The sequence below is a fragment of the Oncorhynchus mykiss genome, chromosome 20, assembly GCF_013265735.2.
Source record: "Oncorhynchus mykiss isolate Arlee chromosome 20, USDA_OmykA_1.1, whole genome shotgun sequence".
NCBI classification, from domain to species: domain Eukaryota; kingdom Metazoa; phylum Chordata; class Actinopteri; order Salmoniformes; family Salmonidae; genus Oncorhynchus; species Oncorhynchus mykiss.
The window spans coordinates 27,271,515-27,298,803 of record NC_048584.1 but is presented as its reverse complement, the minus strand read 5'-3'; the positions used below and the strand labels follow the sequence as shown (position 1 = coordinate 27,298,803).

The window sequence follows — 27,289 nt, the reverse complement described above, 5'->3', positions numbered from 1 at the left end:
ATGCCCTGATGAGTTGAGGCTGTTCTGAGGGCAAAAGTGTTCCAAATGTTTGTATGTAACACATTCTTTACAAGTAATGCATTGCATAGCATGTAGTGGTTGACATAAACTGACATTATCATGTATTATATCTATAAATAAAATGTGTGATATAAACCTTATTTAGGGCGCTGGCAACAAAGTGTTTTCATATTTTGTGATGTAAAAACAACAGATGTTCAGTGGGTGCAGCCAAACTATAATGTTGACCTTTTCCTATAAGGGCTTGCTGCAATGCACCAAGAACTTGTGGAATTTATCAATAACACTCACCCTCCCACAAACATACACAAACACATTGTATTTTTCTTACACACTTTGTGATTCCAACCCAAGAGATGGAAAACCTGTCTGACACAATTTCCTGGTTTCCTCTTGTGAAAGTCAGTTAATCCCGCAAACCACTGCTTGCGTCATGTTCAGAGTAAATACACTGGGCACAAGGACAACAGGGTGGTCTTCTGCTCTGAGCAATTTATTTATCAGCAAGTACATAAGCCACTCTGGAACATCACAGAATACTCTGTGACGCAATGGTCTAGTTAATGAGTAACTCAGGGGTTCAGAGCTATTAGTTTTTTTAAGACAGACAGCAAGTCCACTGCTGAACTCAGTTAGGCTACAGCAATAGCAAGCCATCACAAGGTAAGGCAAAGCTTTCTCAATTCACTTTCAATGTACTTGTACAGAAGTACAGTGTTTGCGCATATAGAGTGTCAAAAAGCTGTGATTCAGGAGACACGAGAGAGGGAATATGATTTGTCTTAAAAATCTATGTAAAAAATATTGACCTTTGTTTATCAAGATAGTGAATGTCTTCAAGTTTTAAATTAAAACAAGGAGACTTACTCCAGCAACACTTTTGGTTTTTACCATACAATACTTTATTTGTTGGAAACATATTCTGTACCTTGTTTAAGAAAAGGGAAGGAGAAGGGAAGCATTCAAACATAGTGTACAAAAAAGAGAATTTCAGCGTTTTTTTATTTATTTAAATGACCCAATATCTCTGCTTACTGTAAACCTAATCATTAATCCAGGCCATGTATTCCCAGAAAGAGGAGGCTCTTGTGTTTGTTCTGTACTTCCAGAACTCTCATTATTTGGTAGTCATCCAACACAAATAATATAGTACATTTCATTCGCTATGTTTAAGTAACAATATGGAGTGATCATTTGAAAAAAGTGGTATTTATGGATAAGTAGGCCTATCCCACTTAGCATGGACTGACGCTGACGTCTTTTGTTTGGTCCAGTCCGTACCAGCCTTAATTTGGCCCAAACTTAGACGTCTATGTTTGGTTCACGTCCGGACCAGATCAAATTTGACTGATTATAGACATCTATGTTTGGCCCAAATATAGGCCGGTCTGGACCAGACGTCGATGGATGTTGAAATCAAGGCCGGTCCGGACCGGCCTATATTTGGGCCAAACATAGACGTCTATGTTTCACAAGTTTGGACAGCACAGTACAGTACAGTAGAGCACAGCAGAGTACATTACAGTACTGCACAGTACAGCACAGCAGAGTACAGTACAGTAAATAAAAGTAGAGCATACTACAGTACAGTAGAGTGCAGTACAATACATTAGAGCACAGTAGAGTACAGTAAAGTATAGTTCAGCACAGTAGAGTATAGAGCAGTATAATGTACTATATTGCACCCTAATTTACTCGAATGTACTCTACTCTACTGAGCTAAATTGTGCTGTACTCTACTGAATTTAACTGTACTGTACTCTACTGTGCTCTACTGTGCTCTAGATAAACAACAGGTAGATAAACAACAACATATCACAGTCATAGAAATAAAAAATATATTTCTGTAACCGTTACTGAGAATGTTATTGTAGTTGAAGTGGTCTGTTGGTTTACTCTATAGGTTGGACTATGTTGCCACCAGTTTTATAAGCTTTAGAAAATGTCATGTAAATGCATGTGATAGATGGGAGCAGATCTTCAGTTGAATGTTACATGGATAGAACAAATATTATTGTGATATAATGCTTACTTATTGAGAATTCATGTGTAGTTAAAATTTGGCCATAGAATCGAGTCCATAAATTATTTATTTTCAACTTTCATTTACAACCGATAATGAACCTGATTTCAATGTCTGGAAAATATGTATTTTCAACTTTAAATTGGAACCGAAAATTTACCTGAAATCAACGGTCGGAAAATACATATTTTCATCTTCCAGAAAATTTCCTTTCAATGTCTGGAAAATACATATTTTCAACGCACGGAAAATATTCTTATGTATTTCCACCTTTCCTTCAGAACCTACAATAACTATATTTTCAATGTAATTTTGCTAACTGGGATGTAAGAGTTGTCTAAGCCAAGATATTAATTAGCTTCCCTTAGCAGATCTATATAATCAGAATTTAGGGTTGGACGTATGTTTGGATAGTGGCTAAGCTGTTTTTCTTTGTGGTCAGTTCCATATGTACTTGCTATGGCCTAACCTTTAACCCACTGACCTCTGCAGCTGAAGGCGAGCCAGCATCCCATTCACTATCCAAAAAGAAAAGGACAGATAAAGTCAAAATAAATCAATCACTGACAGACAGACCTCAGCCAGTGGCGTAGTGCAATTTCGCTGCCCTACGCTTAGACCCCCGCTTAGCAAGCCTGCATTTTGCCATGAGTCTAAGAGAATGTTTCTGTTTAGAGCTAATTTCCTGCTATTCTAAACATTTTGCTATGAGGCTGAGAGAAAATGTTGCAATTTTAAAGCTAATTTCCTGTTCTTCTAAACATGTATTTGATGGCTTATGACGTGTTTATATGCTATCTGGTGTCCTGACCTGCGGGGGTGTGTTCTAGACAAGTGACCTCAGCTCAATGTTCCAGGCAGCCAATCATGATTTGAGATGGTCAACATTGATAACAAAGCCATGGCTTGAAATAGTAACAGGCACTGACAGAATTAACCCTAAGACCCTTTTCTATCTCTTCACAGAAATATTCAAAGGAAATTTCTGGCCAAAAAGGAAGAACATGCGTCATATATTTTGCCCTCTCCTTCTGCTCTCCTGCCTCTCGGTAGGCCTAGCGAACCGTGTATATGTCCACCCGTTTAACCTCTTCGCCTCTGAGAACGTCAGCTGTGAGACCATCAAAACCGAAGTGACCAAACCTCTGGAGACTGTCCCTTTGACCCCCCTTAACAATGACAGTGTGGTGCCTGACACTCGAGACTTCACAGGCACTGACAGACTGAAACAGAACGTCACTCAGCGCACTGCTGTACTGGCAGAGCTGCTCAACTCTCTGGGCCTCCGGATGTACAAGGCTCTGAGCAGCAAGCAAAAGGACTCCAACACCTTGCTCTCGCCCATGAACACCTTTGGCTCTCTGGTCACCTTGTACCTGGGGGCCTCCAAAAAAACAGCCATCCCTTACCAGCAGCTGCTGGGCCTGAACAGGGACACGGACAGAGACGACTGTGTCTCCCTAGTGGACGGCCACAATGTTCTTCGCACTCTGCAGGACATCAATTCCCTGGTGGATGGGCCCAAGGATGAGATCAACACTTGTGTGTGGGCCTTTGCTCGCAAGGGCGCTGACCTCTCGAAGGACTTTGTCCAAGGCACCCAGGACTTCTCTGATGCCTCGTACATCAGAGCAGTGGATTTCTCCCAACCCCAGGAAGCTGAGACCCAGATCAACAACTTCATCCAGAAGACATCAGACAGGAAAATCACGAGCCTGTTCAAGGACCTTAGCTCAACCACAGATCTACTGTTTGTCAGCTCTGTCCATTTCAAAGGTAAACACTCATAGTTTTCACACAAGCCAAAAAACACATACAGTACAATAGCAGTGTCAAAACATTGCAGCAGCAGACAAAAACAATTCTACAAAATCCACATCATAAGCAACAAACAAGCTATTTTTCCCTTTTTCAGGCAACTGGAGGAAGGCGTTCCAGACAGAGAAAACTACCATGCAGGAGTTCAAGGTTGATGCAACAACAACTGTCATGGTCCCTCTCATGACCCACACAGGCACCTACAAGTACCTGAATGATAAGGACAGGAAGTGCACCGTGGTGAAACTATCTCTGAGCAAACGGGCCTACATGCTGCTGGTGCTGCCTCACGAGGGGAGCAGCCTGCATGACATGGAGTCTCGACTACAGTCAGACATCATCTCTGGCTGGCACAGGCATCTGAAGGAGGGGTAAGTCAGAAAATATCTGAGCTCCATCCTGCAATGTTTCTGACAGATTTATGTTACCTATGATGACACCTACAAGTGCTGTATTATGTGCTGCATTAAACATTGATAACTATTACTGAAATATTGGAGCTCAATATATTTCTGTCCCGAGGAGAATATCTATTTTTTGACAACTGACACCAGTTCACACTTTGCGCCACAAAGATTTGTGGAAAGACTAAATCAATTGATCAATAGTAAGCTATTTTAAAAGTAGAATCCTTAATAGAAACAATAATAAAGCCGTCACCCCGCCTGTGTTTCGGTAAAAAGCAGAAGTATGGGCCTGGAAAAATGGTAACCACTCTCAAATTCAAAGACAGAGCCTATGGATGCAAGGACTGGCCATCCATTATATCAACATTATAATTTTAACCAAGTTTTGAGGCCATACAGTGTTTGTTTACAATTACATTGTTTGCAAACAATGGAGTAAAACAAGCTTATATTTTGGATTCTGATGGGGTATGACAGTTAAACTAAGCTCATGAGGCTTTTATAGGTTATATTCTTCAAGAATCAATGGGTATATATCATTAATTTATAAGTCCTTAAATGGATGTAGCAACTAAGGATTCCAGCTTTAATGGAACATGTACTGTAGCAGCTATCAGGAATAGGGACAGAAATAAGCACTGTGCAAACTGGTCTGTTGTTTTCCCTGTAGGTTCCTGGAACTGTCTCTGCCCAAGTTCTCCATGACAGCCTTGACTGACCTAAGGTCATTGCTCTTTGACATGGCAGCTGAGATTGAGAAAAGTCTGCTGGGTTCAGATGCTGAGTTTGAGAGACTCAGCAGTAAGAAGCCGTTCAGTGTTGATAAGGTAAGACCTAGATTTCCCCCTTAGTGGTATAGGAACAACAAAAATATGTTTACATAAACCTGTGATAGGGAGCAGATAGATACTAAACTAAACAGTACCTTTACAAATTGCAGCCTACTATGTGTGGTGAATGCAAATAGACAAAAGAGAGAGAATGGGGGAAAGAACTGTTGGTACTCTAGTACTCCTATAGTCTTTTGCAATAATTTGTTGGAATCTAATGGTGACTTGGAACTCATTGTAGTAGTGCATCTCTTCCAGGTGTTCAACAAAGTCATGTTTGAGATGTCTGAAGGTGGTTCTGAGACTCAAGACAAGACCCAAGATGAAGGGATTCCCCTCAAATTCACTGTCAACAGGCCCTTCTTCTTCGCTATTGTAGAGGGAAACTCCAATGCCATTCTCATGCTGGGAAAAATAAGAAACCCGACTCTTTAGGGCTTCTACATCAACATAACAAATCTGTGACCAACTGCAGAAGAATGCACATGAAAGCCTCCTGGATCAGCAGACTTGTTTGTACTGACAGATCAATGCAATATTGCATGTTCCCTTACTAGTATGATCATTTATTCCAGGAGTTAAGAACTTATGTATACATCATGTGTCATGTTTGTGAAAAAACACACAATATTACGCTGTATTAAGATGTAATGTATTCACATAGAGCACATTCAAATCAAATCGTATTTGTCACATGCGCCAAATACCACAGGTGTAGACCTTACAGTGAAATGCTTACTTACAAGCCCTTAACCAACAACGCAGGTTTAAGAAAATCCCTAAAAAAGTAAGAGATAAGAATAACAAATAATTAAAGGGCAGCAGTAAATAACAATAGCGGGGCTGTATACAGGGGGTACCGGTACAGAGTCAATTTGCAGGGGGGCATCGGTGTCGAGGTAACTGAGGTAATTATGTACATGGAGAGTTATTAAAGTGACTATGCATAGATAATAACAGAGAGTAGTAGCAGCAGGGGGGGGGGTGCAAATAGTCTGGGTAGACAGATTTGATTCGCTGTTCAGGAGTCTTATGGCTTGGGGGTAGAAGCTGTTTAGAAGCCTCTTGGACTTAGACTTGGCACTCTGGTACCGCTTGCTGTGTGGTAGCAGAGAGAACAGTCTATGACTAGGATGGCTGGAGTCTTTGACAATTTTTAGGGCCTTCCTGACACCTATATCTAACATTATGCAGATCTTTGTGTCTAATATACATTGTAGAATTACAGCAATGTACTTACTGTTTGCTATGATAAAGGTAGGCATGGTTGATAGGATTATTGAAAGGTCTGAATTTGTATATTCTATTATGCTAAGAGTTTGTTTTGTTGCGATTGCATGAATAAAACATTGTTTCTCTATTGTTGAAATGTCCATTTGTCTTGAAAAATCCTTTAAAAAAAGGGAACAGCAACTGACTATATTTCTCCTGAGACTTAAAGGTTTAGATAACATGGGGCTAATAATGACAAACCTCTTCGCAAAACCAGACCGTAAATAATGAAGTCGGATCCCTGTCTCTCAAATGAACTGAATGTCACTGAGCTTTATGATATGCCTTATCAGGTCACCCCTCATAACAGCTGAACTTGAATCACATTTACACAACAACATACAAAGATCGAAAGCTTTTATTACCAAGGTTATTACAACTTCGATTCACCTTATTTAAAAAAATGTACAATCTCATCCTTCACCAACTCTGTTCACGATGTACAATATCTTTATCCTTCACTAAAAAAGTAGACCAAGAAGCTGCCCTGGTCTACTTTTTGCCAGTATCTCTTTTGTATGATGACATAACTTGCATTATTGAACGTACAGTGAATTCTCAGGCAGGCATAGAGGGTTAGGGTTAACCCCCTTTGACCCCATTACATTACACATTTGCTGTTATGAACAGTCAGGCGGTCAGTAAGAAATATTGAATTACTATTGAAAATTAAAATGTTGAAGTTCTCTTGATTTCAATACCATCTTTCATATGATTAGCGTTCAAAATAAATAAGACCCAGTCCCTCATTGTGCTTTCTTCCTTCTATCTACGAGCATTCAGATAGGTGCAGGATTATGGTCCAGCCTGCTCTGATGGAGTCACGTCCTGTGCTCCTTGGACCAAGTCATTTAGTGTTGAGAACATGGTGATGTCGGCAGGTTGCAGACCCATCTTCTGAATCTGTCATGGGAAACAAACATCAAATGTTATTTGTCACATACACCGAATACAACAGGTGTAGGTAGACCTTACAGTGAAATGCTTACTTACAAGCCCTTAACCAATAATACAGTTAAGAAAAATACCCAAAGAAAAGTAACAAATAAAACAAATAATTAAAGAGCAGCAGTAAAATAACACTAACTAAATAACACTAACGAGACTATATACAGGGGGTACCGGTACAGAGTCAATGTGCGAATTGCACGCCCAATTTTTCAGTTTTTGATTTGTTAAAAAAGTTTGAAATATCCAATAAATGTCGTTCCACTTCATGATTGTGTCCCACTTGTTGTTGATTCTTCACAAAAAAATACAGTTTTATATCTTTATGTTTGAAGCCTGAAATGTGGCAAAAGGTCGCAAAGTTCAAGGGGGGGGGGGGGGGGCAATTCAAATAGATGTTTAGATGTTGTTTAGATGTTTAGGAGTCTTATGGCTTGGGGGTAGAAGCTGCTTAGAAGCCTCTTGGACCTAGACTTGGCGCTCCGGTACCGCTTGCCGTGCGGTAGCAGAGAGAACAGTCGATGACTCGGGTGGCTGGAGTCTTTGTGGTATTGGAGGCTTACCATCACAACAATTATATTCTGGGGTTTTCCTGACCTGCCTTCCTTCCCATTGTTTGAGTTAAACATACTGTCTTTCTATAACATAGACAAAGGACAAATACAAGATAAGTTGGTGTTCTCTAACAGGGTGAACCCTACCTGCTCTCCCAGGTACTCCACATCCAAGGCCAGCTGCAGGCGGATCTTGCTGTCATCCGTGGGGCCTCCAGTGGTACCTATCGTGTTGGTGGTTGCCGTTTTCCTCGCTTGCTTCAGTCTCTTTAAACTTTCCTCCATTTTTTTTACGGAACTCAAAACATCTGATATGGTTTCAAAATATCTGCCCAATGTCAAGATGGAAAATTAGTATTTTGTGCTTGGTGGAGCAGACCAAAAAGCTACTTAAGTTTGTGAGGTTGACTGTCCTTGAATTCAATTCAATTGTTAGTTTGTGTCCTTGTGTGGTGCCATTCTTAGGACAAAACATTGTGACTCACTGCACTGGCCCTAGAGAGTCAACCTCATTTTATTAAATATTATTATAACACGTTACCAGGACTAAAAACTTTGGCATGCATTCAAATTGAAAGCTGTATATGTGGACTAGAATTATCTTCACAGGATCTTATTTTCCCATTCATGAAGTGGTCTCCAGCTATCTCTTACAGTATACTGTACTTGCCTACACAGGAAGTCTAACAGACAGCAGAGTCCCCCTACCTGTGAGTGCAGTCATTGAGTGCGACCCGTAGCCAGTCCTGGGCAATGGAGGGCTTCACCATGTCTTTGGAGTCGCTCAGGAGCTGGTGCAGCGGCCGCAGGGCGTTGTCCATGTAGGCAGAAGCTCTGAAGGGAACTTCCTATACAGTAGATGAAGAACAGGCACATATTTTCAAGCTTGTGACTGTGGTGCACTTTTCAATATTTTGGTACTATACAGCAGATGTTCTCTAATAATCTCAGTAACGTTGAAGCCTAATGGGAGCACTGCTCCATTGTCTTGGGAGGATGACGGCAGGCCTTCTCACTTTGTTGGTCCTTCGGTATAGTCGGGGGACCTCAGAGGCACTCTTCAGGAAGCGAAAGCACCTCTCAGTTAAATGCCGAGTCATCTTGCTGTTCAGGGTGGGAATGCAGCCAGACAGGGAGGCTTTGGAGTCTTCTAGGGCCTCTGGGGAGAGAACACAGGGCATGGAAGGACACTTGTCAAAAAGACAATCAAAAGGCACTATATCAACTGACTTGCAGTAAGAGAACAGTAACAGCTGATGGAATAAGTATCATGATTGAACACTGTCTGGAGCAAGGTATCAGTTTGTGCATTTAATCTTTCAAGCATGATGATGATGACATACCTCCAACAATTACAACGTTTTTGTACCCAATGACCTCCAGTTTCTGCATAATCATCTTAGAAAGTTCCGGAATCTGTGAGAAAGGCAAATGTTTAATGGTAAAGAAAACTAATGATGCAAAAATAACAAGGTTAACGCAATTGCATATCTATGTAATGTTGCCTACCCCTAAAAGTAATTCTTAAAATTAAAAACCACATCTATTAAGAAATGTGTGATTTATTTTTGTCTTCTTGGAAGGTAAAACTGACCTCATAAAACTGACCATCCTACCGATGCTCGACTTTGGCGATGTCATTTACAAAATAGCCTCCAACACTCTACTAAACTAATTGGATACAGTCTATCACAGTGCCATCCATTTTGTCACCAAAGCCCCATATACAACCCACCACGGCGACCTGTACGCTCTCGTTGGTTGGCCCTCGCTTCAAACTCGTTGCCAAACCCACTGGCTCCAGGTCATCTACAAGTCTCTGCTAGGTAAAGCCCCGCCTTATCTCAGCTCACTGGTCACCATAGTAGCACCCACCCGTAGCACACGCTCCAGCAGGTATATCTCACTGTTTACCCCCAAAGCCAATTCTTCCTTTGGCCGCCATTCCTTCCAGTTCTCTGCTGCCAATGACTGGAACAAACTGCAAAAATCACTGAAGCTGGAGACCCATATCTCCCTCACTAGCTTTAAGCACCAGGTGTCAAAGCAGCTCACATATCACTGCACCTGTACATAGCCCATCTGTAAATAACCCATCCAACCACCTCATCCCCATACTGTATTTATTTCATTTGTCTTGCTCCTTTGCACCACAGTATCTCTACTTGCACATTCATCTTCTGCACATCTACCATTCCAGTGTTTAATTGCTATATTGTAATTACTTCACCACCATGGCCTATTTATTGCCTTACCTCTCTTATCCTACCTCATTTGTACATGCTGTATATAGACATTTCTACTGTATTATTGACTATGTTTGTTTATTCCATGTGTAACTCTGTGTTGTTGTACGTGTCGAACTGCTTTGCTTTATCTTGGCCAGGTCGCAGTTGCAAATGAGAACTTGTTCTCAACTAGCCTACCTGGTTAAATAATGGTGAAATAAAATTACATTTAAAAAATACAGTACAAAACTTAATTGGCTTATTTTGCAGGATCTTGGTCATGATTGGTCCATATCACTACCTGGTCCTGTAGTTTGTCCACATCGGAGGCTATAAAAACCAGCTGTTTGGTAGATAGGGTTGCTGGGCTGCCACTCTCACTGCCCCCATCATCCTGAGAGGTGCGACTGGACGTGGAGGAGGCGGAGCTGGGGAGGGGCCTCACAGGGTCTTTACTGACCTCCGTGGAGGGAGATTTAGTCAGCATCTAGGAGACAGGTTCCAGAAACACCAATCATGACAACTTAATAGGACCAGCATTTCCTTTCATAGTATTCACATGTTCATTCCTGCTGCTTTAAAACACTGGAATACTGACATATGCTGCAGGCTACATTGAAAAATAGATGAATAGAGGTGTCACTGAATCCATAGACACTATGTACACTAGCATTAATATTGTAGTGGAAAGGTTGGGTTTCCATGTTGGAGGAATTTTGGGTTGCCCTGTTTGAGGAAAGTTGGGTTCCCATGTTGGAGGCTGTACCTCAGTGAGGAACTTGGAGTAGCGTGAGATGAGCTGCAGGGTGAGCTTCCAGAAGCGGTGAGACAACGGGGGCAGGTAGACCTTCTCCGCCCAGCACCTGACCAAGCTGTTCCACAGCACCTGGGACACCAGCAGGTGGTAGCAGCTGCCCGCTGAGGAATAGAGTGTGTAAGGGGGGGGGGGGTGTAGGGAGCAGGTAATAAAAGCCAGCATGTAATATTGCCTTTTGTGGTAATGAAATATAACTTATCCATTTATACATGAAAGTTGAATATAGCTACTAACCTGGTGCTGCCTCTAACCCATCAGCAATAGCATTCTCTAAACATGCAGCAATTTCCTTGTACCTGTGACAAAGATCGGGAACAACAAGTTAATGCATCGCTATTAAACACGTATAAGCTAGCTTGCTTATTTTGAGCAAAACAGTTCTAAATTGATTTTTCCAATCTCCATTTTTGTAGAAATGGTATTGCAAAAGAGGATGATTATTCTTTACAATAAGATAAATAACATAGCGCATTCTCAAAACAATCTTGACTGTAAAACAGATAACAGCCATTACATAACATGCAGCTGTGATGGAATTGAAAGCACACAATTTGAAGCATGATAGACTTTCCATTGTGAAATGTGCAGAGGCTGGTTGACAAACAGTGCAAGGCACAGAGAGTCCAACAACCTTCACGTTGACTCTATAGAGGATCAATATTTCCTTAGACGGGGTATTCATCAGGAGCCTTGTGTTGGACACAGTTACTTCTAACCCGTAACTGTCATCTTCTTATCTCTATGCGTAACATGATATCAGCACAACATCCAGGAAGTTAAACTGATGACTGGACATCAGCAGGGTAGGTGACAATTAAATGGTGCAAAATCAAGCACAGAAGGTCAGTACAGGATGCACAGAAGTCAAAGGTCATGGAGCACGCAGCTACTCACCGGAGCTGGAAGTAGACAGGTAGGTTCCACTTGTTGTGGAAGCTCTGATAGGAGGCGTGAGCTCTCAGTCTCCTCACACTGGCTTGGGAGCCACACTGCCTATCAAACTTCCTCACAAAGTCCATGCTGATTGTGTACCTCTGCAAAATAGATACAGACATGAACCGAATGAGAATCTGGTCACTCTCTCCTACTAGTAGAGTAGGACTTGTCAGGGTCAGTGTTTCCATTACTATTTCCATTGTATTTCCAAGCTCTGTTGAACACTGCCAAAGAGACTGGCTTCTAATGGTTTTATATGACGCCATAGGACTACTTTGATGACAGAAGAACGAGATTGGGTCGTTACAGTATGTACCTCATAAAAGGTGTCAGGGTTGCCCGCGTTGAAGAGAGAGGGGATTCTCTCCTCGATACCTTTGATGATTTCAGGCCAAACGGAGTTCACCAAGAAGTCGTATCCAGGCACTATGTCTGCCTTTTCACTGGACAGACAGCAGAAAGCAAAGACATGAGAAAGAACAAATAAAAAATTCATAGGTTATGAACGTAACTCAAATAAAATTGTATTTGTCACACGCGCCGTGAAATGCTTACTTACAAGCCCTTATTAATCAACTAGACAGTCTTACTAAAATAGAGTTAAGAAAATGTTTACTAAATAAACTAAAGTAAATGTAAATAGTCCGGGTGGCCGTTTGATTAATTGTTCAGCAGTCTTATGGCTTGGAGCTAGAAGCTGTTAAGGAGCCTTTTGGACCTAGGCTTGGCGCTCCGGCACCGCTTGCCGGTGCGATAGCGGAGAAAACAGTTCATGACTTGGGTGACTGGAGTCTTGGAGAATTATTTGGGCCTTCCTCTGACCCTGCCTAGTATAAAGGTCCTGGATGTCAGAATGTGATGTACTTGGCTGTACGCACTACCCTCTGTAGTGCCTTATGGCCATTAAACCATATACTTTCTTATATCTGTCGGGAGAAATGCCTTCAGAACATTGACATCCAGCTCAGCTATGGCGGGTACCTTGAAATGGCCATTCCAGTCACCTCGCGCAGCAGTCTACAGTGATGCGGCACAAACTCTAAGAGCTTGGTGTACATTATTTGAAGGCCATTGGGGGTGGACTTGACCAGCTGTTCAACGATGACCTGTTGACAACAAAATAGTCAGGTGAAGTACTGTTTATGTAGAGGAAGCATAGAATTCATCTCTGAAGAAGAACACAGTACATTAAGTTCTTGAATTGTCCATTTCCGCATCATTTCGTAAATATATTGGTGAGCTGGACACTAAGAGAGTGTCCCAGAAACCAGATTAAGTTTACGCCTGGACTTAAATGCCATTAAAAATCATGATTGTTAGTCCAGGAGTAGGCTTAATCTGGATATGGGACACTAGCCCTAAACTCTCTTCTTTATATGCTATTTAGCAGATGCTTTACAGTCATGCGTGCATACACATGGGTGGTCCCGGGAATCGAACTCACATTCCTGGCGTTGCAAGCACCATGCTCTACCAACTGAGCATACAGGACCTAATCCTGACTGTTCCGCTCCAACACAACCTCACCTCATCCATGTAGGGCTTGACCAGGACTTGTCCCACCAGCGCCTCTGCGTCCCTGGTCTTGTCGATGGTGGCGTAAGTGCGTAGGCAGTGACGCACAATATCCACATTGGAGGTCTGGAGGCCCTGTATAAGGAGCCCCTCCAAAGACTGCTGTAGCATGGACGTGATGCCGGAAATACGCTACAACACAGATCGTACGACACAGTGTCAGTAAAATAATCTTGGGCAGGCACGGCCATTTTCAACCATTAACCTTAATCTAGTTTGTGTACTGAAAATCAACCCCAGAAATGCAATGGTGCTGACTTACAGGCCTGACTTTGTCCAGCAGGGGCATGCCCTTGCTTTGGACAGCATGGAACTGCAGCTGGTTGAACTCTGTGGCAATCCGCTCCAGAATCTGGCCAGCTAAGAGAGGACTACAAAGCAAAAAAAACAGCAAACTTAGAAACTGAAACATACACCAATATATAGAATACATAACATGATGAATATAGCTGACATAGCTACAGGGATAGGGGTAGGCCCTGAAATGCTGGCTGCATGCCATATTCTCAGAAAAATTAAAAGCAAGGTCAAAATTAAAGTTTCAGTCGGGGATCTTAAGCACATATTGTACGAATAGAATACGTAACATATCATAAGAATTGCCCAAAAAAGAAGGATGTAAACATATCACATGAAGTGGATGACATAGTACACAATTGAATCTCGGTTACACAAAAGTAAAATTATCTGGGAAAAGTTAGCAAATTATTATTATTTTTACTTCTGGAGGAAATGCAGGAGGAAATGCAGTTAATAATTGTGAGTCTCCTCCCTCGCTAATGGAAAAACTTTCGGCCAAACCCTCCCTTACACTAACTTAGCCCGTGTTTATCATGGTCAAAAAGCACATTTTGCTATTCATGAATTTTTACGATATAGCCAAATTTGACTTTGTGGCTGTGGAATCTAATGGAAACGTTTATCATCCGTACACAGGCACTGCACCAGTTTACGCACCGCCTTCGCCCAATCCCGATTCGTCCAAATAATCTATACACAATTGAATGAAGTAGCACAAAAAAAATGGGGACCCGTTTTGGCTAGTGAGCACCACTTTCAAGACTACTGGTTTAAATTACACAAATGTTCCGGAGCATCACTTGTTTTGGTACTTTTTATGCCTTTTTCTCCCCAATTTCATGATATCCAATTGGTAGTTACAGTCTTGTCCCATCGATTCAACTCCTGTACGGACTCGGGAGAGGCCAAGGTCGAGAGCCATGCATCCCTGGAGAATCACTTAAAAAAAATGGGGTAATGGCTTCTTTCTGTGACCTTGCCTCATCAGTAACTTAGATGCATCCGTATGGTAGAGACTATAATATGTCATATCAGCAAAAAGCTGATACAATCCTTTTTTTTTTTTTTTTTTTTTTACATACCTGCTTATCTCAAGAGATGTTGAGTCTTTTGAGTTCTGAGAATGTAGGATTTTTTCAATCTTCTCTACTGATCGAACAACTTGGATGAGTCTTGTGACACACATCTTGTATAGGGGAACAAAACATTTGAAACATGACTGTTTAAACAGACTCATCTCTAGCATCCAGCTACACACATACAAATATACTGTATTTTACAGAAACACAAATGTCTGAAATGGTAGACATACACTATATTTTAAAAAAAGTATGTGGACACCCATTCAAATTAGTGGATTCAGCTATTTCAACCACACCCGTTGCTGTCAGGTGTATAAAATCGAGCACACAGCCATGCAATCTCCATAGACAAACATTGACAGTAGAATGACCTTACTGAAAAGCTCAGTGACTTTCAAAGTGGCACTGTCATAGGATGCCACCTCTCCAACAAGTCAGTTCATCAAATTTCTGCCCTACTAGAGCTGCACCAGGTTCTGTAAGTGCTGTTGTTGTGAAGTTGAAACATGTAGGAGCAACAACGTCTCAGCCGCGAAGTGGTAGGCCTCACAAACTCACAGAACGGGACCGCCAAGTGCTGAAGCATAAAAATCGTCTGTCCTCGGTTGCAACACACACTAACGAGTTCCAAACTGCCTCTGGAAGCGACATCAGCACAATACCTGTTCGTCGGGAGCTTCATGAAATGGGTTTCCATGGCCGTGCAGCCGCACACAAGCCTAAGACCACCATGCGTAATGATAAGCGTCGGCTGGAGTGGTGTAAAGCTCGCCACCATTGGAAATGCGCTCTCTAGCATGATGAATCACGCTTCACCATCTGGCAGTCCAATTTTTTATGGTTTGGGCTAGGTCCCTTCGTTCCAGTGAAGGGAAATCTTAACTCTACAGCATACAATGACATTCTAGACGATTCTGTGCTTCCAACTTTGTGGCAACCGTTGGGGAAGGCCCTTTCCTGTTTCAGCATGAAACACAAAGCGAAGTCCATACAGAAATTGTTTGTTGAGGCCTCCCGAGTGGCACAGCAGTTTAAGGCACTAGATCGCAGTTCTAGAAGGGTCACTACAGACTTGAGTTCAATCCTGGGCTGTATCACAACTGGCCGTGATCGGGAGTTCCATGGGGCGGTACACAATAAGCCCAGCGTCGTCTGGGTTAGGGGAGGGTCTGGCCAGGGGGGCTTTACTTGGCTCATCGCGCACTAGTGACTCCTTGTGGCGGGCCCGGCGCCTGCAGGCTGACCTCTGTGGTCTGGTGAACAGTGTTTTCTCCGACACTGGCTTCCGGGTTAAGTGGGCGGGTGTTGTTTCGGAGGACATGACTTGACCTTCGCCTCCCGAGCCCGTTGGGGAGTTGCAGCGATGAGACAAGATTGAAATTGGGGAGGAAATGGGGGTAAAATACAACAACAAAAATATAATAATGGTTTGTCGAGATCGGTGTGGAAGAACATGACTGGCCTGCACAGTGCCTTGACCTCAAACCCACTGAACACTGAATTGGAATGTCGACTGTGAGCCAGGCCTAATCACCCAACATCAGTGCCCGAACTCACTAATGCTCGTGGCTGAATGGAAGCAAGTGCCTGCAGCAATGTTCCAACATCTAGCGGAACACCTTCCCAGAAGAGTGGAGGCTGTTATAGCAGCAAAGGGGGGACCAAATACATATTAATGCCCATGATTTTGGAATGAGATGTCCGACACGCAGGTGTCCATATACTTTGCGTCCTGTAGTGTATAACCTTGAGAGTGCCACGTTATGAGTCATAATACCCATAAAACCCAGAGGTCAAACGCATACTTTTGGTCATGTAGTGTATAAATCCAGGTTAACAAACCTTTTTGTTTTGCAAGTCATCTTGCTTTGATAGCTGGTTGTCAATGGCTTGGATCACCTCACTTACAGATGTTCTCAAGCTCTGAAAAAAATAAAGGGAGAAAGATACAACATATATAAATAGGACAAAGTGTGTGACCAAGTCAACAGCAATGAAGGTGAAATCAATGTATCATAATCCGAAAAAAAGAGTCAAACAGAGCACATACCAGTACCTCTTCCTGCAACTGACCCAGTGGCACTGATAGCTGGTTCAGGGCTTTGTCCATTCCAACCTAAATAGATGATACATCAAGTATGCCCATTATTCTCTAACTACTACTGTAGTTATTAGGCCTAATTTAAAAGTCCTGATCTTAGCTGGAGCAACTGTTTGAAAGAACAAACAGGCATCTCATCATCACACCCATTTAGATTGCTACATCCATACTGAGCAGATTCTGCTGATGCTCCCAGTTTCTTTCAAGTGACATCATTATAAAATAGGATTGCCAACTTGTTATTTGGCTACAAATGCATGGTTGTAACGTTCATTAATGCCACGTATGGGTGGGGGACACTGCAGCATCTTGGACCTGACAGCCATAGGAACCTACCAGATTGGTGGAGAGGTTGACAAAGTCTGCATAGTCTTTGTTGATGAGCTCCACCATGGCTGTTTTGAGCAGTTTGTAATACATCTCAAGGTCCTCGCGCATCTCCTCCAGCTGGACATGCTTTCTGCAATCAGCAACAAACTGATCCACGTCAAAGTCATCCTGAATGCAACAGAATATGAAGAAGAAAACATGTATCATGATTGATCATGTAGTTAACGTTAGCTAGCCAATGCTTATGCAAAATCTGTCCAGCAGAAACTAACTTGATAGCTGCTTGCCATTTCTAAATCGGGCATTAACAGTTTGATGAAGAAGGTAGATAGCTAAATACGAGGAGACAAATTTAGGCGTATATAATTAGTGTCTTTTCAAGATGTGATAACATGGAATGAAGCCAGTTTGGCTGATCACTGTTAGCTGACCTATGGCAATACAAGCTAACGTTAGCTTAGAAAAGTGACATTATCTTAGCTACTGTTAGCTAACTACCTTCATAAACACGTCCTTGTCGAAACAGAGAGAATCCGGCCCCTTTGGCAGATTCATTTTTCTTTCGTACTATCCTTGAAATCGATAAAGGCTGGACATGTAGTTATAATATAAAGTTAAAAAAAGGTTGCTAAATCATTTCTGAAGAGGGGAAAAATACTGAAATTATACTTCCGCAAACATGGCAATGTACCACCACAGATAGAACAATGAGACAGATATTTCACCGGATGTATAATGTGAAGCATCCGGTTGGTGTTTCCACTCACTACCAAATATGGTGATGAGAGGAAGTCCATTGGCCAGCATTGGGAGAAGATTTTTCTCATTTATGAAACATTTGATCTCAATGCAGTTTTATTTTTCCAAAACTAGTATCTGTTACAGAGTGGGCTACGTTTTGTAGACTTTAACCTGTGCCAAAGTTTTTTTTTTAATTAGTAGTTTAGGAGTGCAAGGGCAAATTGAGTTATTGCACACCGCACTTCAAAGAAAATATGCAACTACATTGTAGAACGCGCCAATAGGCTGTCGCTAGCTCGTGCTTGGCTCTAGCAACCTCCTTGCGTGTTCTGCACACTATGATTCATTTTCTATCTTGGGTTAGTTATAAAAATCTTTGGTACCATACCAACAAGTAAGATGACTGGGTCGACCCCGTCTATTGCACCCCCACAGGGCGCCAAGGGGAACGTTGTTTGTTTTATTCTAAGCATGGTGGTCTTAGAAACAGATTTTATCATACAAATCCTGACCTGCTGTTGCTCTCCTTTTTACAGGATATCATTCAACATTTTCAAAAATGACTTTAAATAGTTCCTGTTATTGCAATGTCATTGAATAATCATACATGTATTTTATATTCATATCATAAGCAAAAAATCAATTTATGGGGTTCTAACAGCATCAGAACACAATTCTGCTTTAATACCGTAAGATTTGACGTTACAGTGAGATAACAACGCTATTGGCCAGTACAGGAGAGCAACTAGGTCAGCTGACATGTAGATACCGCGTATTCTGTGAGGTCTCTACACAGTACGAGCCACCAACGAAATTGCTGGCCCAACCAGGATGCGCAGAGAGTGATAAATATTGATTATTTCGGTCTCTGTGCGCAGCGCGGAGGGGAACTTCAGTAGCCTTGATGAGGACAGCTCCCCTCCGGTCGATGCTTTGAAGAAAGGGGAGAGCCGAAGTTATCGCATCACAAGTCAAGTCTGCAGTAGGCCTAGCATAATTATCAAACGCGCACAGTGGGGAGTGGACTGTCATCTCCCGTGGGTAGGTGTGTGTGGCACGGGTTTTTCCCAGTATAGTTGCATGCCGAATATTGTGCGGTGTGGTAAGCTACCCAGTGCATCGACGAGCGATGGCGGAATGTGGAATGAAGGCGCTGTCTGTCCTGGAGGCGGCCCGCTCACGCTACGAGAGCTTGCAGATTTCAGATGATGTTTTTGGGGAATCGGGAGATGACAGTAGCGACAATCCCTTTTACAGCACTTCGGGTGACTCGAATTCGGATAACTGTTGCTTGGAGGCCGGGGATGATCAAAGGGCAGGTGAGACTGGGAATTGTCAAAACGGAGGTCCACCCGGGTCTATCTCAACGACTCAAGCAGAGGAGGATGGATGGAGCGACACACTGCAAGATATCACGGTGGCCCCCTACAACGACACATATGGTATGTCATTTCAAGAATAAAGCCTGGCTTGAATTAATAGGTTAAGGTCATTAACCTCGTTAAGGGGGGGGGGGGGGGGGGGGGGGTTCTCTATCTCGTGAGCGTGCGTGTCCATCTAATGAGTAGCCTATGATTGTAGGTCCTGATTGAACAGCAGGCCCAGAGAGTGAGAGAGGAAAAAAGACAAAGTTTCCTTTTAATAAAGGATCATGACACAATATGGATGAATTGCTTTGAGAATTGTGGCTTATATGATTGGTCAGAATCTTAGAAACAGTGAAGTGGCAGTCTGGGAATGTGGTGGAGACGCAGGACAATGAGTTAACAGTGAGAAGCTCAGGAAATGGAAATGGGCATAGAGGACATGTTGCAGAGAAGCCTAAGTGAATTAAAGACAATATTGGCACAGAACACATGTTTGAGCACTCTCTGCCTCTCTCTCTGCCTTTCTCTCTCTCTTTCTGGCTATCTCTCTCTCTCTGGCTCTTGCTCTCTCCTTCTGGCTCTAGCTCTCTCGCTCACTCTCTCTGCCTCTCTCTGCCCTCTCCGCTCTCTCTGCCTCTCTCTCTGCTCTCTCTTCACTCTCTCCAGACACAAATAACATTGTGCAACATCTTTGCCAGTTCGGCCACATGTATTTGCCAACTAAGGCATTGTAGTATGCCAATGCATATTTTGGACCAGCTGCCATTGTAAAGGAATACTGAGCAGTTGCATGTCATGCTTAAAGGGGTAAACCATATTAGTACCAGCAACAACCTAACCAAATATGTAATATTCTTATCCTTACAAATGTCCTGTAAAATTGTCGATGTACTGTATTACAGATGATTATCAGTCATATAGAAGTAAAAAATAGCATTATGGATGTATCACACAACAAGTGTAGGTTGAGGTTCCTGCCTTCATCATTTGAAAGCTCTGTCACTGAGACCAAATGTGACTTGCAAATAAATGCCCCCCTCTCGATAAATGGTGGTCTGGGGGTGCATTGTGCCACTGTCACGACGTGAGAGAAAATCATGCCATCTGCCTGTAGGCTTTGGTATGGGTATCAACACAGGCAGTGACAGGTGGTAGTGTTAGCCAATGCATTTCAGGCACAAGGCATTGCTTTGGGAATCACTTCAGCATACAGAAGTCTTTGTACTTTATAGTCTACACTACAGTATGTGTGGCTGTCACATTCTCCACTAGAGCCTTGTTTGTTTTCTCACACTCACCATCAATAGCATTGGGCCAGTAACCAAAAGGTCGCTGGTTCGAATTCTCAAGCTGGCAAGGTGGAACATTCTGCCCTTGAGCAAGGCAGTTAACCCCCCAACAACACCTACTCCCCAGGCACCGATGACATGGACATCAATTAATGCAGCTCCCCGCACCTCTAATTCAGAGGGGTTGGGTTAAATGAGGAAGACACATTTCGGTTGATTGCGTTCATTTGTGCAATGGACTAGGTATTTTCCTATAAGTTATTTGAGACTTTTGACACAAATGGGAGTGCTGGCAGGTGTATCGAATGAGCAGTAAAAGCTTGACTGCATCAAACCCATTAGTAGATGAGCAAATAGGCAGGACACAGGACTGATGTGGCCAGGAAAGATGAACATGAGGTGGTTCTGTGGTTCTGTGGTAAGGTTAACTCAACTGAAGGTTTGGATGCAGTAAGCGGGTGCTCACTGAGGACAAGGATATCCAGTGCAAGGTCCCACTAGAGAAACAACATGTTCATGTGGAGCTTGAGATGTGGGTTTGACTCTGCTGACAGAGTAAATATGGGAACATTACTCCTACATACATAAATAAAACCTTTAAAAAATGTCTGCACAACATGCAGTTTTCATAGGCAAAATGAGAGATTGAGTCTGTATGATTGATATTTAGTCCATTATGAAAATCACACAGCTATAACAGGGATATGGAGTACTTAGTAAGTATGTCCATGGGTCTGAAATGTCATCCTATTGGTTTACATCATTATCCTAGTAAAATCGCTGCAGTAATGCGTATGCACATTAGGACAACCCCCCCCATGGATTACAGTATATTTTATTACAGTATAATGTATACCAATATATTATGTCAAATATTTATGATAGAAAGGCTTTATAATCAATTCAGCTCCATTTCACTTTATTGAATGTCACATACGTTATCTACAATATGTTCCTATTATAAACACTGTACCGCAGTATTTTCAGTCATTTCAGACCTATTCATGTCAAAAAGGTGCAAGTCTGTTTCCGTGCCTGAAAGACTGACATTTGATTTCAAAACCTACATAATCTGAATACCAACCCCCTGCATTTAGTGTGTACATTACTGTAGCTGTAGAATCAGTGTCTTCCCACTTGGCACAGATGTCAATTCAACTTCTATTCCACGTTGGTTCAACGTAATTTTGTTGAAAGGATGTGGAAACAGTGTTGATTCAACCAGTGTGTGCCCGGTGGGTTACTTTTGTGGTAAACACAGCCAACACAGTAATCTTTTCAATCTGAATGATTAATCAATCCTAATAAAAGTGTATCTCTTACAGAATATGTACCATTATATGTTTATGTGGAACTCTCCCATGTGGTTGTTTGTTGCCTGACAGAATACCTTACATCCCAGTTTAAAGATGAGCTATAAAGGCAGGATTATGGGAGAGTAGTATATGCAGTGGTTAGTGAATGCTTTTGAGGCTCCTCTTACTGATGTCTTCAGTAGCAGAAGACTTCTTAAAATCCTTAATCCTATGCTATCAGTTCATGGTGTGGGATAGAAATAATTTATCGTAGTGTGCTGAAAATGTGGGAAAACTCTTCTCAGGATGGAATTCTTAATCAAGGGATGAAAACAATTATATTCCATAAAAAAAATATTTATTATGCATATTATTTTTTATATTACTTTTGTTTACTATATTGCTTATGTGGAAACCTGTATGAATCTGCATCTAAGGCAGTCATGCTGTATTTTGTTATTAAGTTTGAAAGTCTACTGGATTACATTAGTGGTTTTTGAAACAATTTCTGCAGTGTGAGACACCCTTTGGCCTGAAGCCTACTTAGATGTATCTCTCTCTCACAGGCTGGGTTTGAGGAATTGGTGAGCTACAATAGTTACAAACTATACAGGACTAAGTGCCTATATGTAACAACTTGTAGCACAGTCAACCTGGCCTGTACATTCAGTGCAAGAGCAGTAATGTAAAAATCTACTGTATTTATTCAGCAAACAAAACTAGTTAATTTAGCTCCTTTTTAAGACCCAACATTTTCCTTATATCTTAGAGACATTAGAGAGGACATGAGAATCTTCCTTTTAGCTAAATAGCTTTTTAGAAATGGTCTAACCCAAACAGTCTTCCTTACGTGGTTAATTGGGCCTGAATTTAGACTGCTGTTTAGAGACATTTTCTCACTCCAGTAAATGTGCTTGCGACAAGTGAGCCAAGAAAAATAGGTCTGACTCTCTCTCACACGAATAACAGCTGATCATTTTATTACACCTTATGGATCATCAGCTTTTAATTGAAAGAGAGTCACGCCTGTCAATTCTCTATTAATTGGCTCTAAATGCTAGAGTTCACTGTCTGGAAGACTGTCTAAGTCAGTCTTAAGGGAGGACCGCCTTACCTGAGGTGTGTTTAATCTTACACATTGCCAATTTAGTTAAATGAGAAGGTAAGATTTTCAGTCACCAAGTTGGCCTTGACTTAATTGACATACTAGTTTCCATGCATGTTAATGTCGATGAGTGGGCTTGACCTAAACAAGGTTATAGCTGTCGGCTTGCATAAGCAGGAATTAATTGTGTTTCATCTGACATGTTCGAGACAAGACAATGGCTGTTTTCATCCACGATAGTGTTGTAACATATTATATTAATGAACCATTTCTTCAAGCCCAAAAAGCGGTATTCTTGTTTCGATGACATTATGGTTACTGTCATGTTGAATAGAAGTTGATTGCAGCCCTAGGGTTGACAGTGACCTACAATCCAAATCACAAAGACTGGAAAGAAATGTTGGTTCATATGCAGGCCTACGCGTTTTGCTTTTTTAGAGTACAAAATAACTATGCATAAAAGAGCTCCATACTGTCAAAGTACTGTAATTAACTTAAAAAAAAATCATAGTCGTTTAAAAGTAAGACTCAATTTACAAGTAATGTGTGATTTGATGCTGTCAAATGAAAATAACAATCTGAGGCAGGTTTTGAAGTGGGCGAGTGATGCTTTGACTGCAGCTCCATCATCCGTGTCTCTCTGTCTCTCTCCTTGTCACCAGGCCCTATCCAGAGAATGCCAGCCACAGCCACTTGCATGGACTTCTTCCAGCTCTTTGTGCCCGACAACGCCATCCAAAACATGGTGACGCAGACCAACATGTACGCCAAGAAGTACCAGGAGCGCTTCGGCAGCGACGAGGGCTGGCGGAACGTGACGGCGGCCGAGATGAAGGCCTTCCTGGGCTTCGTGACTTCCACCAGCGTTCACCGCTGTGAGTCAGTGCTCAGTATCTGGAGCAGCGGCTTCTTCAGTAACCGCAGCATTGCACTCAAGATGAGCCAGGCGCGCTTCGAGAAGATCCTCAAGTACTTCCATATCGTGGCCTTCCGCTCCAGCCACAGCAGCCATGGCCTCTACAAGATCCAGCCCTTCCTGGACTCACTGCAGCAGTCGTTCGGCTGCAGCACCTTCCGCCCCTCTCAGACTCAGGTATGGCGCTGGGCTGCTGTGTGAACTGTTTAGCTTTGGACACGTGACTAGGGGTTGGAACCAAAAATATTTATTTTCCCCAATTTCTTTTGATCTGTTACACTGTTACGACCAGCAGAATAATGTTCTGAACCGGTCGAACCAAAAAAAGGTATGATTTATATAGTTCCTTTTTTAACCTGTGAAATACACAATTTTTTATAGTTAGCTCATTCATTTACTTCACCAATCAGTGTGGATCGAGGAGGCAAGATAGTTGTTTACATGTGTGATGGGCAGACAAGTGTAGCCTATGGCGCAAGATGTGACTGAAATGTTGCGGGTGGGGAGAGTGCAAGAGTGGGTTAAGGAGGAGGCGCTGGGCATCTTGTTATGACATGCATTATCTGAATTAGGACCACAGAATTATACCTAGGAGGAGCGGCTTCTAGGGAGGAACATTGAATGTCCTTTGAGCTAGCTAGCTAACAAGCTGGAGCTAGCTACCTATATAGCTTGTGTGTGCAGAGGGGCACCAGAATTAAAAACACATCTTACTTTTTGTAGTTAATAAATTCAATGTGATAACTAGGCCTATAGTATCTTTAACTAGCATTGAAAATGAATCCATTGTTCTCAAGCTAATTAATCTCTCCCTATCTTCTGAATTACACTTGTAACGTCAGTACAGTAGGGGAGGGGCATGTAGCCTAAATATGTACACACACTAGCAAAGATTTTCAGCATTCCGGCAGACACTGGAATATTTTTCTGAGTGACAGAGTGAGGGCTTTGCATAGGTGTTTTGTTGGTGTTTTTTTGTGGGACTAGAAAAAAATGCCTGGAACATAAAATAATGTTATTAAGCAGTTCTCATGCTTTTAAAATAATGGTTCTGTTCCAGAACAGAATGAATCACTTTTGTTCCCGGTTCTGATTCTGTTCCTTGAAAAATGTTTGTTATTTTCCAGTATTCAGTTCTGTTCCCTGAACCGGTTGCAACACCTGCAGATGACAGTTACATTATATAGAGTTAAATTAACCATTTTATATCATAACACCTTTTAGATCACCTTTTAGATAATACACATCCGTTATTGTATATTACAGTTCAGTATCCTGCACTGGAAATATTTACAACACAAACAGACACAGGATATTACAGCTTGGTGTACCCAGCTCTGGGTACATTTAGAACAGACTCAAAATACAACACAGGGTTCTTCAGATAGGTAGGTTGTCTTTTGGACAAACATTCCTGGAACAATAGTACATTGTGTCCATGTTTGTACTAGTTTAGAACAGACTCACAGTTAATATTCAGCTTCCAAAGCAGTGTTCTGTGAAGAGTAAACTTGTTTTCTGTCTAATTAAACTCTATTCAAATGTTAATCTCACATCTGGCAGCAGCTGAATAACATGTATTTGGGTTGTCTAATCAAGAGGGATTGGTTCAGATTCAGAAACAAGCCAATGCACACTGAATATCCTTGCTGCATTTTAAATTGATTGACATGAGGCAATTTGCAACCTCCCATGAAGATTCCACCATCTCTTTCAGAACCTTGGCAATGTGAACTTTTCTGAAAGGAGGACAACCTGTCTGTGTTTCTGTGCCAGGAAGAAGTTGGCTGGGAGGAAGAAGTGGGCTGTGAGGATACGAAGTTGAAATTTAGTTGACCTTACAGAAATAATTACATGTGATTGCCACTGTGTCAGGCCATGTCAGGGATTTCTCATACCTGTCCTCTGTTCTACTTCAGTTTTAAGTTACTGCTTTGACACAGACATCCCAATATGACAATCAAATTAACAACTCATATAACAACCCATATAACAACCAATATAAATCACGGGGTGGCAGGTAGCCTAGTGGTTAGAACGTTGGGCCAGTAACCGAAAGGGATCTGGATTGAATCCCCGAGCTGACAAGGTAAAAAGAAATCAGTTGTTCTGCCCCTGAGCAAGGCAATTAACCCACTGTTCCCCGGGCGCCGAAGACGAGGTTGCCAGGTGCACGGTGTTTCCTCCGACACATTGGTGCGGCTGGCTTCCGGGTTGGATGCGCGCTGTGTTAAGAAGCAGTGCGGCTGGTTGGGTTGTGTATCGGAGGACGCATGACTTTCAACCTTCGTCTCTCCCGAGCCCGTACAGGAGTTGTAGCGATGAGACAAGATAGTAGCAATTTCGACAAACAATTTCTGTATGGACCTTGCTTTGTGCATGGGGCATTGTCATGCTGAAACAGGAAAGGGCCTTCCCCAAACTGTTACCACAAAGTTGGAAGCACAGAATGGTCTAGAATGTTATTGTATGCTGTAACGTTAAGATTTCCCTTCACTGGAACTAAAGGGCCTAGCCCGAACCATGAAAAACAACCCCAGACCATTATTTCTCCTCCACCAAAAATTACAGTCGTCACTATGCATTGGGGCAAGTAGCATTCTCCTGGCATCCTCTAAACCCAGATTTGTCTGTCGGACTGGCAGATGGTGAAGCGGGATTCATCACTCCAGAAAATGATTTTCCACTGCTCCAGAGTCCAATGGTGGCGAGCATTACACCACTCCAGCCAACGCTTGGCATTGTGATCTTAGGCTTGTGTGCAGCTGCTCAGCCATGGAAACCCATTTCATGAAGCTCTCAACAAACAGTTATTGTGCTGACGTTGCTTCCAGAGGCAGTTTGGAACTCGGTAGTGAGTGTTGCAACCCAAGGACAGACTATTTTTACGCTCTACGCTTCAGTACTCTGCGGTCCTGTTCTGTGAGCTTGTGTGGCCTTCCACTTTGCGGCTGAGCCATTGTTGCTCCTAGACGTTTCCACTTCACAATAACAGCACTTAGAGTTGACCGAGGCAGCTCTAGCAGGGCAGAAATTTGACAAACTGTTGTTGGAGAGGTGGCATCTTATGACAGTGCCACATTGAAAGTCAGTGAGCTCTTCAGTAAGGCCATTCTCCTGCCAATGTTTGTCTATGGCAATTGCATGGCTGTGTGCTCCATTGTATACACCTGTCCGCAACAGGTGTGGCTGAAATAGCCCTATCCACTAATTTGAAGCGGTGTCCATACTTTTGTGTATATAGAGTATTTTGTGGAAGTAATACTGGCTTTGTTGGTATGGTATCCTTGGGGGACAAATGTCAATAACTGCCACATCAAACCACATCCCCAAG

General features: G+C 42.3%; 3 protein-coding genes across 4 annotated transcripts in view; 2 read left to right on the top strand and 1 right to left on the bottom strand.

Moving 5' to 3' along the window:
* Positions 1 to 527: 527 nt before the first annotated feature.
* On the top strand, positions 528 to 6,468 carry agt (angiotensinogen). The gene is made up of 5 exons (XM_021576313.2): positions 528 to 684; positions 3,011 to 3,820; positions 3,960 to 4,233; positions 4,940 to 5,096; positions 5,358 to 6,468. Exons 2-5 carry the CDS (start codon positions 3,049 to 3,051, stop codon positions 5,532 to 5,534), a joined length of 1,380 nt encoding a protein of 459 aa, XP_021431988.2. The 5' UTR covers positions 528 to 684; positions 3,011 to 3,048; the 3' UTR covers positions 5,535 to 6,468.
* A 243-nt stretch (positions 6,469 to 6,711) lies between these two features.
* On the bottom strand, positions 6,712 to 17,960 carry cog2 (component of oligomeric golgi complex 2). 2 transcript variants are annotated; one of them, XM_021576311.2, is made up of 18 exons: positions 17,741 to 17,960; positions 17,249 to 17,410; positions 16,862 to 16,927; positions 16,654 to 16,734; positions 14,812 to 14,915; positions 13,692 to 13,800; positions 13,382 to 13,561; positions 12,836 to 12,960; positions 12,171 to 12,297; positions 11,813 to 11,952; positions 11,153 to 11,214; positions 10,868 to 11,019; positions 10,403 to 10,588; positions 9,217 to 9,289; positions 8,890 to 9,032; positions 8,582 to 8,721; positions 8,021 to 8,201; positions 6,712 to 7,274 (listed from the first exon to the last, which is right to left on the bottom strand). In XM_021576311.2, the coding sequence occupies exons 1-18, from the start codon at positions 17,795 to 17,797 to the stop codon at positions 7,167 to 7,169; spliced, it is 2,196 nt and encodes a 731-aa protein (XP_021431986.2). In that variant the 5' UTR covers positions 17,798 to 17,960; the 3' UTR covers positions 6,712 to 7,166. The 2 variants fall into 2 exon arrangements, with proteins under 2 accessions (XP_021431986.2, XP_021431987.2); XM_021576312.2 differs by having other exon boundaries at positions 16,868 to 16,927.
* Positions 17,961 to 18,749: 789 nt separating this feature from the next.
* Positions 18,750 to 27,289, top strand: part of LOC110498783 (piggyBac transposable element-derived protein 5) — a 31,822-nt gene continuing 23,282 nt past the window's right edge. Inside the window, exons 1-2 of the mRNA XM_036956102.1 lie at positions 18,750 to 19,425; positions 23,702 to 24,132. Of these exons, the coding sequence (XP_036811997.1) occupies positions 19,113 to 19,425; positions 23,702 to 24,132 (744 nt within the window). The 5' untranslated portion in view covers positions 18,750 to 19,112. The remainder of the gene's footprint in view (positions 19,426 to 23,701; positions 24,133 to 27,289) is intronic.